We start from the raw sequence: 13250 nt of genomic DNA, 5'->3' as shown, positions 1-13250 counted from the left end.
GGGGCAACGTAAGCACATGTTTTCAGAACCAAGGAAAACCCACCGATGATGTTAAATGCCCGCCGAACTTCACAGCTGTATATCTCTGGCTTATTAAAAGTTGACTGGCTTCTTAAAAGTGTCTCCACTCCTTCTCCCCCTCCCCCCCTCCACGCTCTTTTAAAGGACTCACTGTGCTAGCCGTCTTTTTAACCTTCCCGTTCATCGCGGTGTGTGTCTGTATCACCTTGGCTTTGCACCATGTGAATTTCAGACAGCGCTCCCCCGCTTTCCTTGGCCCCCGCCTTTGCGATGTGTTCGTTCCACTCTTGACACTCACCGTTCCACTTCCCGGTTTTTCAGCGAGTGCTGCGAGCTTGACACTCGCCGGCAGTCCGCTGAAAAATCGCCTAAGTGGGACGGGTCCTGTAGGATGTCATTCTGTAAACAGTGCAGAGAAGATTTACGCGGATGTTGTCAACACTCGTGGGCATGAGCTATAGGAAGCGGTTGAACAGGCTAGGGCTTTGCATTGCACGTGTACCTTGCCATTCTTGTGCATGTGACAAGAAACTCCACTCGACTTGCTTGGCAGAACGTTCCAGATATCAACTAGATAAAATAAACTCATCCCGCTGCCCTCCGCTCCCGTTGCCCCTCGCACGGTCTCCAGACTTCCCCTCCCTCCCTCCCTCCCCGGGCGCCCGCGGACGCAGCGCGGAGACCGTGTCATTTAAAGCAAAAACAAATCTGAACTCGAGTTACTTTCTGCACGAACATTTTATTGAAAAGAAACATAAAACTGTTTGGCACAAAATCCCCAGGAGATCCGTGGGGAGGTTCGCGGCGAGTTTGGTCAGAAGTTCTCCGGCCCGCGGAAGGTGGGGGCGTGGCGTTGGACACTCCCGGCCCGGGACCGTAACGGGGGCCTCCACCAACTTTGCTGCCGGACAGCTGCAGATGCTGAAAACCTGAATTAAAGGCTCCGAGAACTGCTCAGCGCGGAAACGGGCCCTTCGGCCCACCCAGTCCATGTCATCCTTGTACACTAGCACTATCAACACACTAGGGACAATTTTTACCAAAGCAAATTAACCTACAAAGCTTAACGTCTTTGCAGTGTGGAAGGAATTCGGAGAAAACTCACGCAGGTCACAGGGAGAACATACAAGCTCCGTACAGACAGCATCCCGAGTCAAGATCGAACCCGGGTCTCTGGCGCTGTACGTCAGCGGCACTATCGCTGCGCCACCGCTGGAGAGACGGAGTCAGTGGTTCAAGCTCGTAGCCCCGCTATTCAGTTCTTCTCACCACAGATGCTGCCTGACCCGAGTATTTCCAAGTTGCCTGTCTGTTCGGGCCTCGCTCAACAATGTGTTGCGGGAATTTGGGCCCGCGGTGTTACAACAGGCGGCAGAATGCTTGAGGTTTTATTGTCGGCCACCATTTGCAGGTAACGAGTGGCCAGTGGACGGCTGGGGAGTGGACATGGTTGGGCAGTGAGAGGGAGCGGGTGGTCAGCGGGTCAGGCTGCATCTCTGGAGAAAAATGATGGGTGACGTTTCGGGTCGGGACCTTTCTTCAGACTGAAATCACAGAAATCGGTCTTCAAAATGGCACAACGTTGTCACACGGCTGGGCGCCGTGGTCCCGGGTCGGGGCAGCGCCTGGGGTGCTCCCGGCGCCGGGCGGAGGAGATACTGTGGGTGATGGTGTCTCCTGTTCCGCCGCCCACATGAGACACATTTGGTTGTGGAGGGCCGGTGGGAGGTGGGGTGGGGGTGGGGGGCAGGTGGGCTGGCCGGGGTGGTAGAGGGAGTGAACGTCCAAGGGATGGACGCATGGAATGTCGATTAGCGGAGGATCTTTGGGCAGGGCTGGGGAGCAGAGCTGTGAAGTGATTGGGTTTGGGGATGATGCTGGTGGTGGGGAAGGGGCAGGGGAGAGATGAGTGTGTGTGTGGGGGGGGGGGGGGGGGGGGTTAGGGACAGACGGCAGGAAGGGGAGGTGACCCCCGCTCCGAGATAGAAGGGAAACTGACCCTCAGGACGATCAGCCCCTGAGCTGCCCTGACCGACCTGCTGCAGAGGCCCGGGCAGGGAGCGGTAGCGACCGGGCTCCAGGGCCACCCTGCGCCTGAACCCTGCCCCCTTGCAGCCCATTTACACGGGCACGCATCACTGGGTGAGGGTCAGGCGGCTCGGCGCGGCCTAGGTCAGGAGCATCTGGCGCTCCCGGGATATCCTCCGGTACGCCAGCAGGAAGACGGCGAGCAGCAGCAGGAGGGCGGCGATTGAGAAGACGACGAGGATGGAGAGGAAGGAGGTGGGGCTCAGGGGCTTGGGCGGCCGCCCCTCGGCCGGGATCATGTTGGTCAGGTTCAGCATGTAGCCCAGGGTCCAACCTGCGTCGGAGCCCTTGATCTGCAAACGGGAGAGAGCGTCAGTCACCACCGCGGGATGGAAGGGGGAGGGGTAGTCGCCGGGTCATTGGAAGAGGGAGAGGGTTCCGGTTAAGCCCCTGTCCCACTTAGGAGACCTAAACAGCAACCTCTGGTGACCTTGCCGGCCTTTCCATGAGGTCACCGGAGGTTTTGGTCATTCTCCCTAATGGTCGAAAGTGGTCGAGGCTTCATCTAGATAGCTGCTATTTTTTCATCATGATTAAAACCGGCCTCGACCAAAAATAGGTTGCCGTTTTTAAATTCGATAATTTTTTTGTGGCAGGTCTAGTCGAAGCCGGTTTTCTTCATAGTCGAGGAAGGTTTTCAACACATGCGTGAGAGGTGGTAGGAGGTTGCAGGTCACCTCAACCTTGATTTTTTTTTGGGTGGAGAGCAAGTTCACCAGAGGTTGCTGTTTAGGTCTCCTAAGTGGGACAGGTAACCCGAGTAGCAGGGAGTAAGGACGTGGGGAGGGGAGCGCCCGGAGTAAGGGGAAACGGGTCCGTCTCGGAGGTTGGTGGGGGCGAGCTCTACACGATCCCGTGTAGGAGGGTCGTGAATCCGGCGTTATGCTGGAGAAGAGTTGAAGTTGGCATCTTGTTCGGCACGGACATTGTGGGCCGAAGGGTGTGTTGGTGAAAAGCAAAGGACTGGTCTGGGGACGGGGGAGGAACACACTCACTCACTCTCACATACTCTCACTCAGTTTCTCACACGCTCTCTCACACACACTCTCACTGACACACAGTCACACCCACCTTCTTAATGAACTGGATGGAGTCCCAGGTGGCGGCGCTGAAGTTGTAGCCGCTGATTAACAGGGCGAGGACATAGTGTCCCGAGAAACAGTTCTCGCTCAAGTAGCGCTCCTTGATTTTGTAGATGGCCTTGGCCTGCAGCAAACACGGGGGCAAGTGGTCACCTTAACCCGCTTCTCCCGGCCCAGCCCGCAGGCAGTCCTTACCGTGGGGGTGGGGAGTAAAGGGTAGGGGTAGAGGCAAGGGGGTGTAGGGAGAGAGGAGGTAAGGGGAGAAAGAAGGTGAAGGGAGGGGGAGTGGTAAGGAGGTGGAGAGAGGGGGGGGAAATGGGAGACAGATCTGTCTGCCTGCTCAGTCGAGCTACATCCCAGGGCAAGGTCATGCCTGGGTTAATTTCAGGGCCATGTAGACAACACCCAATGTCCCACCCTCACCCTGCCCCTATGTAACCTCCTCAACAAACACGATGAACATGACCTGACCTACAGGGCCAGCCGGCAGCCCTTAATTTGCCCAATCCTTTCCAAATCGTCAATAAGACCATTTCACCAAAAAAAAGTCAAAAAACTGCAGATTGATTCTGGGAAAATATCCGAGGAAAGTGAGAATCTTGGCAAACTGTCCATGTCTGGAGGGTGACAGCAACGCTGGGAATGAAGGATATATTCTCTCCATCACCACCCCAGCCCCCATCCCCTGGATCCCAGAGCCTCACTGTCTCCCTCCAACTCTCCCAGGGCCCGAAGCCGGACTCTTCCCCAACAGGCTGTACAGGTCTGACATCCAAGGAGGTACAGGTTTGTAGGTAAATTGGCGTAGCTTGGTATAAGTGTAAATTGTCACTAGTGTGTGTAGGATAGTGTTAATGTGCAGGGATCGCTGGTCTGTGCGGACTCGGTGAGCTCAATCTCTAAACTAAACAGGGGCCTGGGGCCGGGCTCTCCCCAACAAGGGCCCGCGGCCGCAGATCCGTCACGTACCTGGGCCCAGGACAAATTGCAGAATTTCTCCACCGCCTCCTTCAACTCACTCAGCGACTGCCTCTGCTGTCCCTTGTTGAAGAATGCCGTCACAAAGTAATATGCCGAGAAGGCCTGAGGGAGGGAGGGAGGGAGATTAGGAGCTGCTTAACGCCATGGAAACAGGCCCTTCGGACCACTACACCCGTTCTAGCCTTCTAGTGCCCATCCACTCTGACCCATTGACTCCCACCCTCTCCCCTCACCCACTCACGGGGCAGTATACAGCAGCTATGTAAACCCCAGGACACACGTCTGATGTGGGGGGAAACGTAATCGCAGGGAGAACATGCCAAATCCACACAGACAGCAAGGTCAGGACTGAACCCCGGTCTCCGTAGCAGATGGTCATTAGCACTACGTTCTGCACGGTGAATGGCAAAGTGAAAAAGGTCTGCGAATCCTGATGACCCCATGAACCCCCACAGATTGGGCTGACCTCATGACTCCCAGCTGACCCCACGGACTGAGCCCACGACCCCGGGCTGACTGCAAGACCGCCCCCTTTGACCCTGGGATAACCCTACAACCCTAACATTGAACCAGGCTGACCCCGCAACCCACCACTGACCATGAGCTGACACCACGGCGCTGGGTTGACATCACAACTCCCTACTGACCCTTGGGCTGCCCCCACGATCTCCCCCGATCCGCTGACCACAGGATGACCCCACGACCTCCCACTCCCTACTGACTCTGGGCTGACCCCACAACCCCATTCCCCCATTGACAACGAGGTCAGATGCTGATACAGACCCCAAAGTTGCCCCAGACCGGGGGCTGGTATATCCCGTTGAAGGAGCAGTTGGTCCAGCTGCAGGTGCTGTGGTTGAAGAGAGCACGCACGTGCAGGCGGCACTGCCGCGAGTCGCCAGTGCCCACCACCCTGAGGGTCTGGTTCCGGCTGCGGGCCATGCCCGGCGTACATGGACTGTTGAAGAAGTCCGACACGTTGATGGATTTCTCGTACCCTAGGTTGAAGCAGGGATTGCGAATGGTCCCCTGGTCCGGCACCTGGAAGAGGCAAGGTGGGGCATGAAGCAATGTGTAGGAAGGAACTGCAGATGCAGGTTTAAACCATAGATAGACACAACAAGCTGGAGTAACTCAGTAGGACAGGCAGCATCTCTGGAGAAAAGGAATAGGTGATGTTTAGGGTCGAGCCCCTTCTTCACACTGAGAGTCTGTGGCAAGGCAGTTCTTCTCTGAGTGAGAAGAATTTTCCTCAGATCCCTCCCAACATCTCTCTCCTCACATTAGACATATGCCTTTTGTTTCTGCTGCCACTAATCTAGTTTCTCCCTACTCACCCGATCATAATTTTGTACTATAACAATGGTAGGTGGGAGAGCAAATTATGGGAAGAAAACTCCATATCCCTCAAACCGTTCTATATGTGTACCTGTCAAAATGTATTTTAAATGTTATTGTACCTGCCTCAACTACCTCCCCTGCTAGCTTGTTCCATATACCCACCACCCTCTGTGTGAAAAAGTTGCCCATCAGGTTCCTATTGAATCTTTTCCCTCTCACCTTAAACCTATGTCCTCTGGTTCTTGATTCCTGTAGTCTGGGCAAAAGACTGCATTTGCCACATCTATTCCTCTCATAATTTGATCCACCCCTATAAGATCACCCCTCATCCTTCTGCACTCCAAAGAATAAAAGCTCTAGCCTGCCCAATCTGCCCCGATAGCTCAGGCCCTCAAATGCTGGCAACATCCTCGCAAATTTTCTCTGCGCTCTTTACAGTTTAATGACATCCTTCCTGTAGCAGGGTGGCCAAAACTCAACACTAGACTCAAAGTGTAGCCTTCTCCAATGTCTTGTACAACTGTAACATGTCGTAGCAACTTCCAGACCCAATGCTCTGACTGGTTTATTGGAACGAGAAGGTGCAGAGGTAGTGAGGGGAGTAAAGGAATGATGAGGGGTGTGCACAGTGTAGATTGTAGTGAGCCTCTTCCCTCAGTGTCTGTAACCAGGCAAGAGTAGGTGTAATGTGCAAGAGGTTTAGTTTGAACTTTCTACCCTGGTGTGGAGGGTGATGGATGTTTGGAACCCACCGCTGGAGCCACAAGTCGACAGTCAGAACCTTCTCCCAGTACCGAAAAAAAACAAATACTAGAGCACATGGCTACAAGGTGGGTGGGGCAAAGCTTAAAGGAGATGTGCAGGGCAGGTTTTTTACTTGTTGGTGAATGCCTGGAACGCGCTATCAGAGTGGTGGTGGTGGAGGCAGATACGACAGTGGCATTTAAGAGACGTTTGGATAATCACATGGATATGCAGGGGGTGGGAGGATGTGGATTATGCGTGGGCAGATAAGAGTTAACGGCATCGTGTTCAGCACAGAAGGGCGAGTTCTTGTGCTGTACTGTTCTATGTTATACAAGCAGCACTCGTCCCCGGTCCATGTCCTGATTAGTGCCCCGTCAGTGCCAGTACTGTCCACCGTGGCCTCCTGTGCTGCCCGCTGCCTACCATGAGATTCTGCAGCAACATCTTCAGGGCCTGGTCCTTGCCGTAACACAGGAAGCTGTGGGTGTACATGTTGTAGTCCCTCCCGTACAGGCGGAAGTGCATGGCGTTTTGCGGTGCTTGTACCTCCCGGTCAGGAACGAAGGTGATCTGTGTGGACCCCCCGCCCAGGTCCAGCGCACCCAGGGTGTCTGGCTCCCCGGCTGTGTCCTGCAGATGGCAAGAAGCAGGGTCAGGAGGCAGGAGCAGGGTGCAAGAGGCGGAGGTGGGGGGGCACGGTCAGGAGGCAAGAGGTAGGGTCAGGGGGCAGGGTTAGGAGAGGGGCACTTAGCAAACTCCATTCCTCACTGAGCCAAAGCAGACCACCCACCCGCGGATGGGGTCGCCGCTCCCACCCCCCCCTTCCCGCTCAACCCCCAATCGCTCGCATCCCTTTCCCCACCCACACTCCTCCCATGGACAGGTCCCTGCACCCCTCAATCTCCCATGCCCCCCCTCCCTCCCAGACCCCCCTCCCTCGCCCACAGCCACCCCTCCCATGGATGGAGTCTCCACACACCCTTCCTCACACAGACCCCCCCCCTCCCAGACCCCCCCCTCCCTTGTGCATGCGCCCGTCCTTTCCCATCCGTCCACCTTCTGACAAACACCCACACCCTGCGTTGTCCGGGGACTCAAGGGTGGGGTAGATAGTGGAAGTCTCTGGGCCAGGCCGTGGGGGGGGGGGGGGGGGGGGAGGCGGTGCTTCAGGGAGGCTGGGGGTCGGTAGGTGTTTTGGGGATGGGGAGGGTGCCTCAGGGATGGGGGAGTGGGTTGTTTCAGGGAGAGAGGTGGGTGTTTCAGAGACACGGGGACGGGAGTTCACCTGCTGCAGGATCCCCATCAGGTAGTTGATGGTGATCCATCCGAAAGCCCCCTCATCCAACCCACTGATGATCCGAGCTCCCTGGAAATCAAACGGATACGTGTGGATGAATTGTTCCACGGCATGTAGCAGCTTCTCTGCCTGAATGCGGTTCTGTAGCCTGTAAACAACAGAGAGCCGTTACAGTGAGGGGGGTCTTTGATAGGCAGGGAAGCCCCCTTCCTTATCCACCCATCACACCCATCCACCCATCACACAGTGCACCACATTCAGTGCTCAGAGGCTGGACAGTACGAGGAAGCACCCACAGATCGATCACCGTGCAGGCCGAGTGGGAACTCTGAGCTTCCATCCGGGAAGCTGTAAACTCTCCATTCGCCCTCCTTTCTGGCCATTCCTTGCAGTTGCAGGGAGTTTAAACTGTTCGATTTACAGGCTACACTGCAGCTCCCGAACCACAAATGCAACATTCTCAGACCCTGGCGATAGTCATGCAGCACAGAAACAGACCCTTCGGCTCGTCTTGCATATTGCAGAACAAGTTGGCATACTGGGCTGCTGCGATCTGCCTGTATTTGGCCCACCGCCGTCTAACCCCTCCTGTCCATATATCTGACCATTTCTCTAGTTTTCTCTGGCAGCTCATTCCAGGTACAGACTAAGTTACACCCGAGGTCTCTCTCTTAGTCTCTCCCTCGTCCCCGGGTGGAGTCTGACCTCAGCAGACGCAAGCCGGCCGTGGCGCCCAGGTACACTGGGGTCTCAGTGTGCTGCTGGGCGGGAATAGTCTCCATCGCCTTGTCCAGACAGGCTTGCAGCGAGGGTCCGGCCCTCTCCACCTCCGACCAGTAACTGGAGATCCCCGGGCCTGGTGACAGGAGAACGCAATGAGAACCGGGCATCGCTGCGGACGGGGCAGATTGTGGAGGGGGGGGGGGGGGGGAGCGGGGGGTGTGAGAGAGCACGGAGGGGTAGTGCGATGGGGGGGGGGGGGGGGGGGGGGGAGATCAGAGAGCAGGAGCGGGAGGGAGGTGGATGAAGTAGAGGAGTAAGGTTGCTGGGGAGGGGAGAGGGAGGGGTGTGAGATTGCAGGGGCAAAAGGAGGCGAATAGCACGGTCGCATTGGCCAGCTTCAGGGCCCCAGCGTTACTCCAGGCCAGCCTTACCCTTCACGCTGCAAGACCCCAACTGCTCCACTAGTCCAGTGTCGTTCATCTTCTCCGCCGGCCAATGGTAGATGAAGAGCGCCGTGTGTGAGGAGCCCGCGTCCAGGACCACGCCATACTGTGGACAGAGACATGTCAGCGGGCACCAGGACCTCGCGGCACTCCGACACTGTATATGGAACAGTGGGCACTAGGACCCCGCGGCACCCCGGCCCTCTGCCAGCGGGCACCAGGACCCTGCGGCACCCCGGCCTTGTTTAATATTCAGTCTACGGGTCAGTGAGTGGTTACAGGGGGCAACATTTACTGTCCATCCTTGTCTCTGACAACGTGTAAAGAGGCTAACATCGTGTCCTGGTCAGGGTCCCCGCAGTGGGGAGGGGGATCAGGACGTGGTCCCAACCAGCACGAGGCATGGTGACGGTGTGGCTCAGTGAAGGCGTAGTACGGCTGCCCCTCTGCGCAGGTAGGCAATTGAACGACATTTTTACCATCCATATCATTCAGGGCAAAACAGCCCCCGGACTGGCAGCTGCCTGCACCCTGTCATCACCTATGCAATGACTGCAGCGTTTATGTGAGCCAGTGTGTGCGGTTGCAGTGTGTGTGGATGTGATGTGTCTGTTGGTGCAGTGTGTGTGTGTGAGCAATGTATGTGTGGGCGCAGTGTGTGTGGGAGCAGTGTGTGTGTGTGTGTGTGGGTGTGTGTGTGTGTGTGTGTGTGTGTGTGTGTGTGTGTGTGTGTGTGTGTGTGTGTGTGTGTGTGTGTGTGTGTGTGTGTGTGTGTGTGTGTGTGTGTGTGTGGGTGTGTGTGTGTGTGTGTGTGTGTGTGTGTGTGTGTGTGTGTGTGTGTGTGTGTGTGTGTGTGTGTGTGTGGGTGTGGGTGTGTGTGTGTGGGTGTGTGTGTGTGTGTGTGTGTGTGTGTGTGTGTGTGTGTGTGTGTGAGTGTGTGTGTGTGTGTGTGTGTGTGTGTGTGTGTGTGTGATGTGGGGGTGTGTGGGGGGGGGGTGCAGTGTGTGTGGTGCAGTGTGTGTGTGTAGGTGCAGTGTGTGTGATCAACGTGTGTGTGTAGGTGCAGTGTGTGTACGCAGTGTGTGGTTGCAGTGTGTGGTTGCAGTGCGTGTGTGTGGGGGTGTGTGTGTGGGTGCAGCGTGTGGGTGGGTGCAGCGTGTGGGTGGGTGCAGTATATGGCATCTACAGAAACACATGCCCAGGAAGCTCCAACACACTACCTGCCCTGTGCCACCAGAGTGCAGGGCACAGGTTCAGGGACTGCAGCGGACCAAGAGGCAGTACTGAGAGAGCGACGGAAGGGCTGCATTACCTTCAGTTTTTGTGGCACTGGCGCGGTCTGTATCACCGTCACCGCGACCAGCACCACAACCACCACCAGCAGCAGGATGCCGACATACAGCAGTGGGCGCTGCAACCATGACTTCCTCTTCACTCCTGCAAACAGAGGATGCATCAACAAAAGGGACAGCGCCTCGGCCCAGCCATGCCCGTCAGCTCTTCCCCCGCACTGGATCCCTGTTCCTGGCCGAAGGAAGCAGGAGCTGGGCCTGCTGTTTGCGCCCCTCTCCCCCGCTGTCCCCAAGATGCTGCCTGAGCCGCTGAGTCCCTCCAGCACTTTGTGTCAATCTTTGGTATAAACCAGCATCTGCAGTTACTTGTTTCTCCATTTACTGCTGGCGCCTGGTCGTCTCTGCCTTGGTGGTTCAGGTACATTAAACATTGTGAGTCTCTGCCTTTACCATATGTGTGCACAACAGGTCTCAACCAACCTCTGGGTGAATAGATTCTTCCTCAGATCACCTTGAAAGATCCTAACTCTCTGCACTCGAGTTCTATACGGCTCTAGTTTGGGAAAACATTCCCAGTGTTCACTCTTTGTAATTCTCAGTATTAGTCCAGGAGGAGGGGATGTAGGAAGGAACTGCAAATGCTGGTTTACACCGAAAATCGACACTGTGCTGCAGAAACTCAGCGGGTCAGTGAACTTCTGTGGAGAGAAGGAATGAGTGACGTTTTGGGTTGAGACCCTTCTTCAGAGAAATGCTGGTGGGCAGGTCAGAGAACAGGGAAGGAGACTGGCCAGGGGGGATTGGCAGGGAGAAGGGGTGGGTGACAGGGGAGGGGGCAAAGGTAGGGAACTGGGTGGAGGAGGAGGCAGGAGACGGGACATTGGGAAGAGAGGGGGTGGGGGGTAGAGGGGGTCAGCTGACAGGGGAGGGGGCAGAGGGGTTGCGTGGGTGGGGATTTGGTTGGAGAGGTGGGGCAGGTTTAAGCAAAGATACTAGAGGAGCTCCTCTAGTATCTTTGGGTTAGAGTGGGGAGGAGGGGAGACGGCAGATAGGGGAGGGGGCAGGGCTGAGGAGAGGGCAATGTGGCAGAGGACGGGCTGACGAGGGGAGAGGGCAGGGTTCACGAGGGACCCTCGGCCTCAAGCTGCCCTGGGCCGGGCAGGGACGGGATGGCACCGAGGGAGTCGCGGGCTGTCCCCGCAATGTGGAGGCCCCAGGGCCGGACCCACACTCACCCCCGGCGTCGGGGCGCGGCCTGAACTTGATGCCGGGGCCGCCCCTGCGGGCCACCGTCGCCATCCGCGCCCAGCGGGAGAGCACGGCCTCCGGCGGGAGCGGCGCGGCTCAGCCCCGGCCCGGCCCGTCCCTCCGCCCAGGTAGCCATGGCCTGTCCGGTCCGGCGCCCCCACTCCTCCCGCCGGGGGCCCTTAACCCGGGTCTGCGCGCTCCCGGACCGGTGGGGCGCGCCGCCTGATGAGCGCGCTCCCGGGACCCTTGACCCGGGCCTGCGCGCTCCCGCCGTCGCTCCACCTCGGCCAACGGTCGCTATCCGGGCCAAGACCGCGCGGGGGGGGTGACCGTTAGCCGGGGGGGGGGGGATTAGTTTATGAGGAGATTTATTTGATGTGAGGGCAGGGCGGACTGCGGGTTTTCCACAACATCCCTCAGCTGACATGAAGGCCGTTGGACCGGGTCATCGGCGATAACGAGACCAAGCGTGGACGCGGTCAACACCGGCGCCCGATCACCCTAGGCCCTAGGGGAGGGGGCAGGATCTCCCGTTTACGAACCATTCAATTTCCCTTCCCATTCCCACACTGACCTCTCTGTCCGGGGCCTCACCCACTGCCAAAATGAGATCACGAGCAAACTGTAGGAACAGCACCTCCAATTCCACATGGGTAGCTCACAACCCAACGGCATGAACGTGGTATTCTCCAATTCTAGGTAACTAACCATAACATCCCCACCATCACCCTCTTCCCATTGCCCCACCTCGACCTGCCCCCATTTCCACCTCCACATACATTCATTCCTCTGGCTTCATAATTTATTCCTCTGGCTTCACGACCTGCCCCTCCTCTCTTCCAGCTTTCTCCACCTTCACAATAGGTCTGAAGAATGGTCTCGAAATGTCACCTATCCATGTTCTCCAGAGATGCTGGCTGATCAACTGAGTTACTGCAGCACTTTGTGTCTCATTTTTTATAAACTAGCATCTGCAGTCTCTTATGGCTACAGGCAGTTGTACAGATTGCTGCTGCCTCGCATCTCTAGACACACGGGTTCAATCATGAAAAAGACACAGGGCTGGAATAACTCAGCGGTTCAGGCAGCGTCTCTGGAGAACATGGATAGATGAGGTTTTGGGTCGGGATCCCTCTTCACACTTGTTCAATCCTGACCATGGCTGCTGACGGTGTGGAGTTTGCATATTCTCCCCAGATTCCTTTAATTGCTCCTTGTTTAGGCAAGTGCCAGGAAGAAGTGGTTGGCCTACGACAGAGAATAGGTCACAGGGCTGCCGGGAGATAAGGCCAGTAGCATTGCATTGCCAGGAGCTAACATGAACTCAGTGGGCAGAATAGCCTCCTTTGGTGCCATGGTAAATAGGTTCAGGGCATTGGTGTCAGCAGGGACTTGGGGCTGACTAGCTAACTGGTGGAGTTGGGATCAGTGGGTCACTGGAAGCTGTGATCACGGAGTGCAACTGTGGGATTCCATTAATGAGAGATGACAGACCTGGCTGTTCTATGGACAACGTCCCTGCGATGCAAAGGTAGGTGGGAATGCTGAAAGTGAGGACCAACATGATATAGACAGGTTCAGGAAAGGTTGCACATTGAGGGAGTGCAACGTGGGCAAAGGTGACACAGTGTGTATACAGATACACTGGGAGTTTGTACAAATTGCAGAAAGACAGTGAGAAGGCAGAACACTGGTCAGGACGGCTCCTGGCGTGTGGGTCCGTGTAACGTGGTCAGTATCAGAGTGGACAAACCTTGCAGCAGCAGTACAGGCCACACTTGGACATCAGAGTCATACAATGTGGAAACAGGCCCTTCATCCCAACTTGCCCACGACGACCAACATGCCCCAGCTACACTAGTCCCACCTGCCTGCGTTTGGCCCATAGCCCTCTAAACCTGTCCTATCCGTGTACCTGGCCAAATGTCTCAAAAGGTATGCTGGTAAATGCGGACAGTGTGACTTTACTGAGGTGAGCTGCACCTTC

At 56.4% G+C, this 13250-nt stretch overlaps 1 protein-coding gene across 2 annotated transcripts in view; it reads right to left on the bottom strand.

The window, feature by feature from the left end:
* Positions 1-744: 744 nt before the first annotated feature.
* Positions 745-13250, bottom strand: part of entpd1 (ectonucleoside triphosphate diphosphohydrolase 1) — a 30323-nt gene continuing 17817 nt past the window's right edge. The window contains exons 1-10 of one of the 2 annotated variants that reach the window (XM_055647160.1): positions 11251-11388; positions 10036-10160; positions 8712-8829; positions 8263-8413; positions 7546-7705; positions 6684-6890; positions 4956-5213; positions 4161-4274; positions 3181-3315; positions 745-2402 (exon numbers count right to left, since the gene is read on the bottom strand). In XM_055647160.1, coding sequence (XP_055503135.1) covers positions 2190-2402; positions 3181-3315; positions 4161-4274; positions 4956-5213; positions 6684-6890; positions 7546-7705; positions 8263-8413; positions 8712-8829; positions 10036-10160; positions 11251-11314 — 1545 coding nt within the window. In that variant the 5' untranslated portion in view covers positions 11315-11388 and the 3' untranslated portion in view covers positions 745-2189. Of the gene's footprint in view, positions 2403-3180; positions 3316-4160; positions 4275-4955; positions 5214-6683; positions 6891-7545; positions 7706-8262; positions 8414-8711; positions 8830-10035; positions 10161-11250; positions 11389-13250 lie in introns of those variants that run through there. The other variant, XM_055647161.1, reaches the window with a different exon arrangement.

Source organism: Leucoraja erinacea, chromosome 15 (assembly GCF_028641065.1).
Source record: "Leucoraja erinacea ecotype New England chromosome 15, Leri_hhj_1, whole genome shotgun sequence".
Classification (NCBI taxonomy): domain Eukaryota; kingdom Metazoa; phylum Chordata; class Chondrichthyes; order Rajiformes; family Rajidae; genus Leucoraja; species Leucoraja erinaceus.
This window is presented reverse-complemented; position numbering and strand designations above follow the sequence as displayed.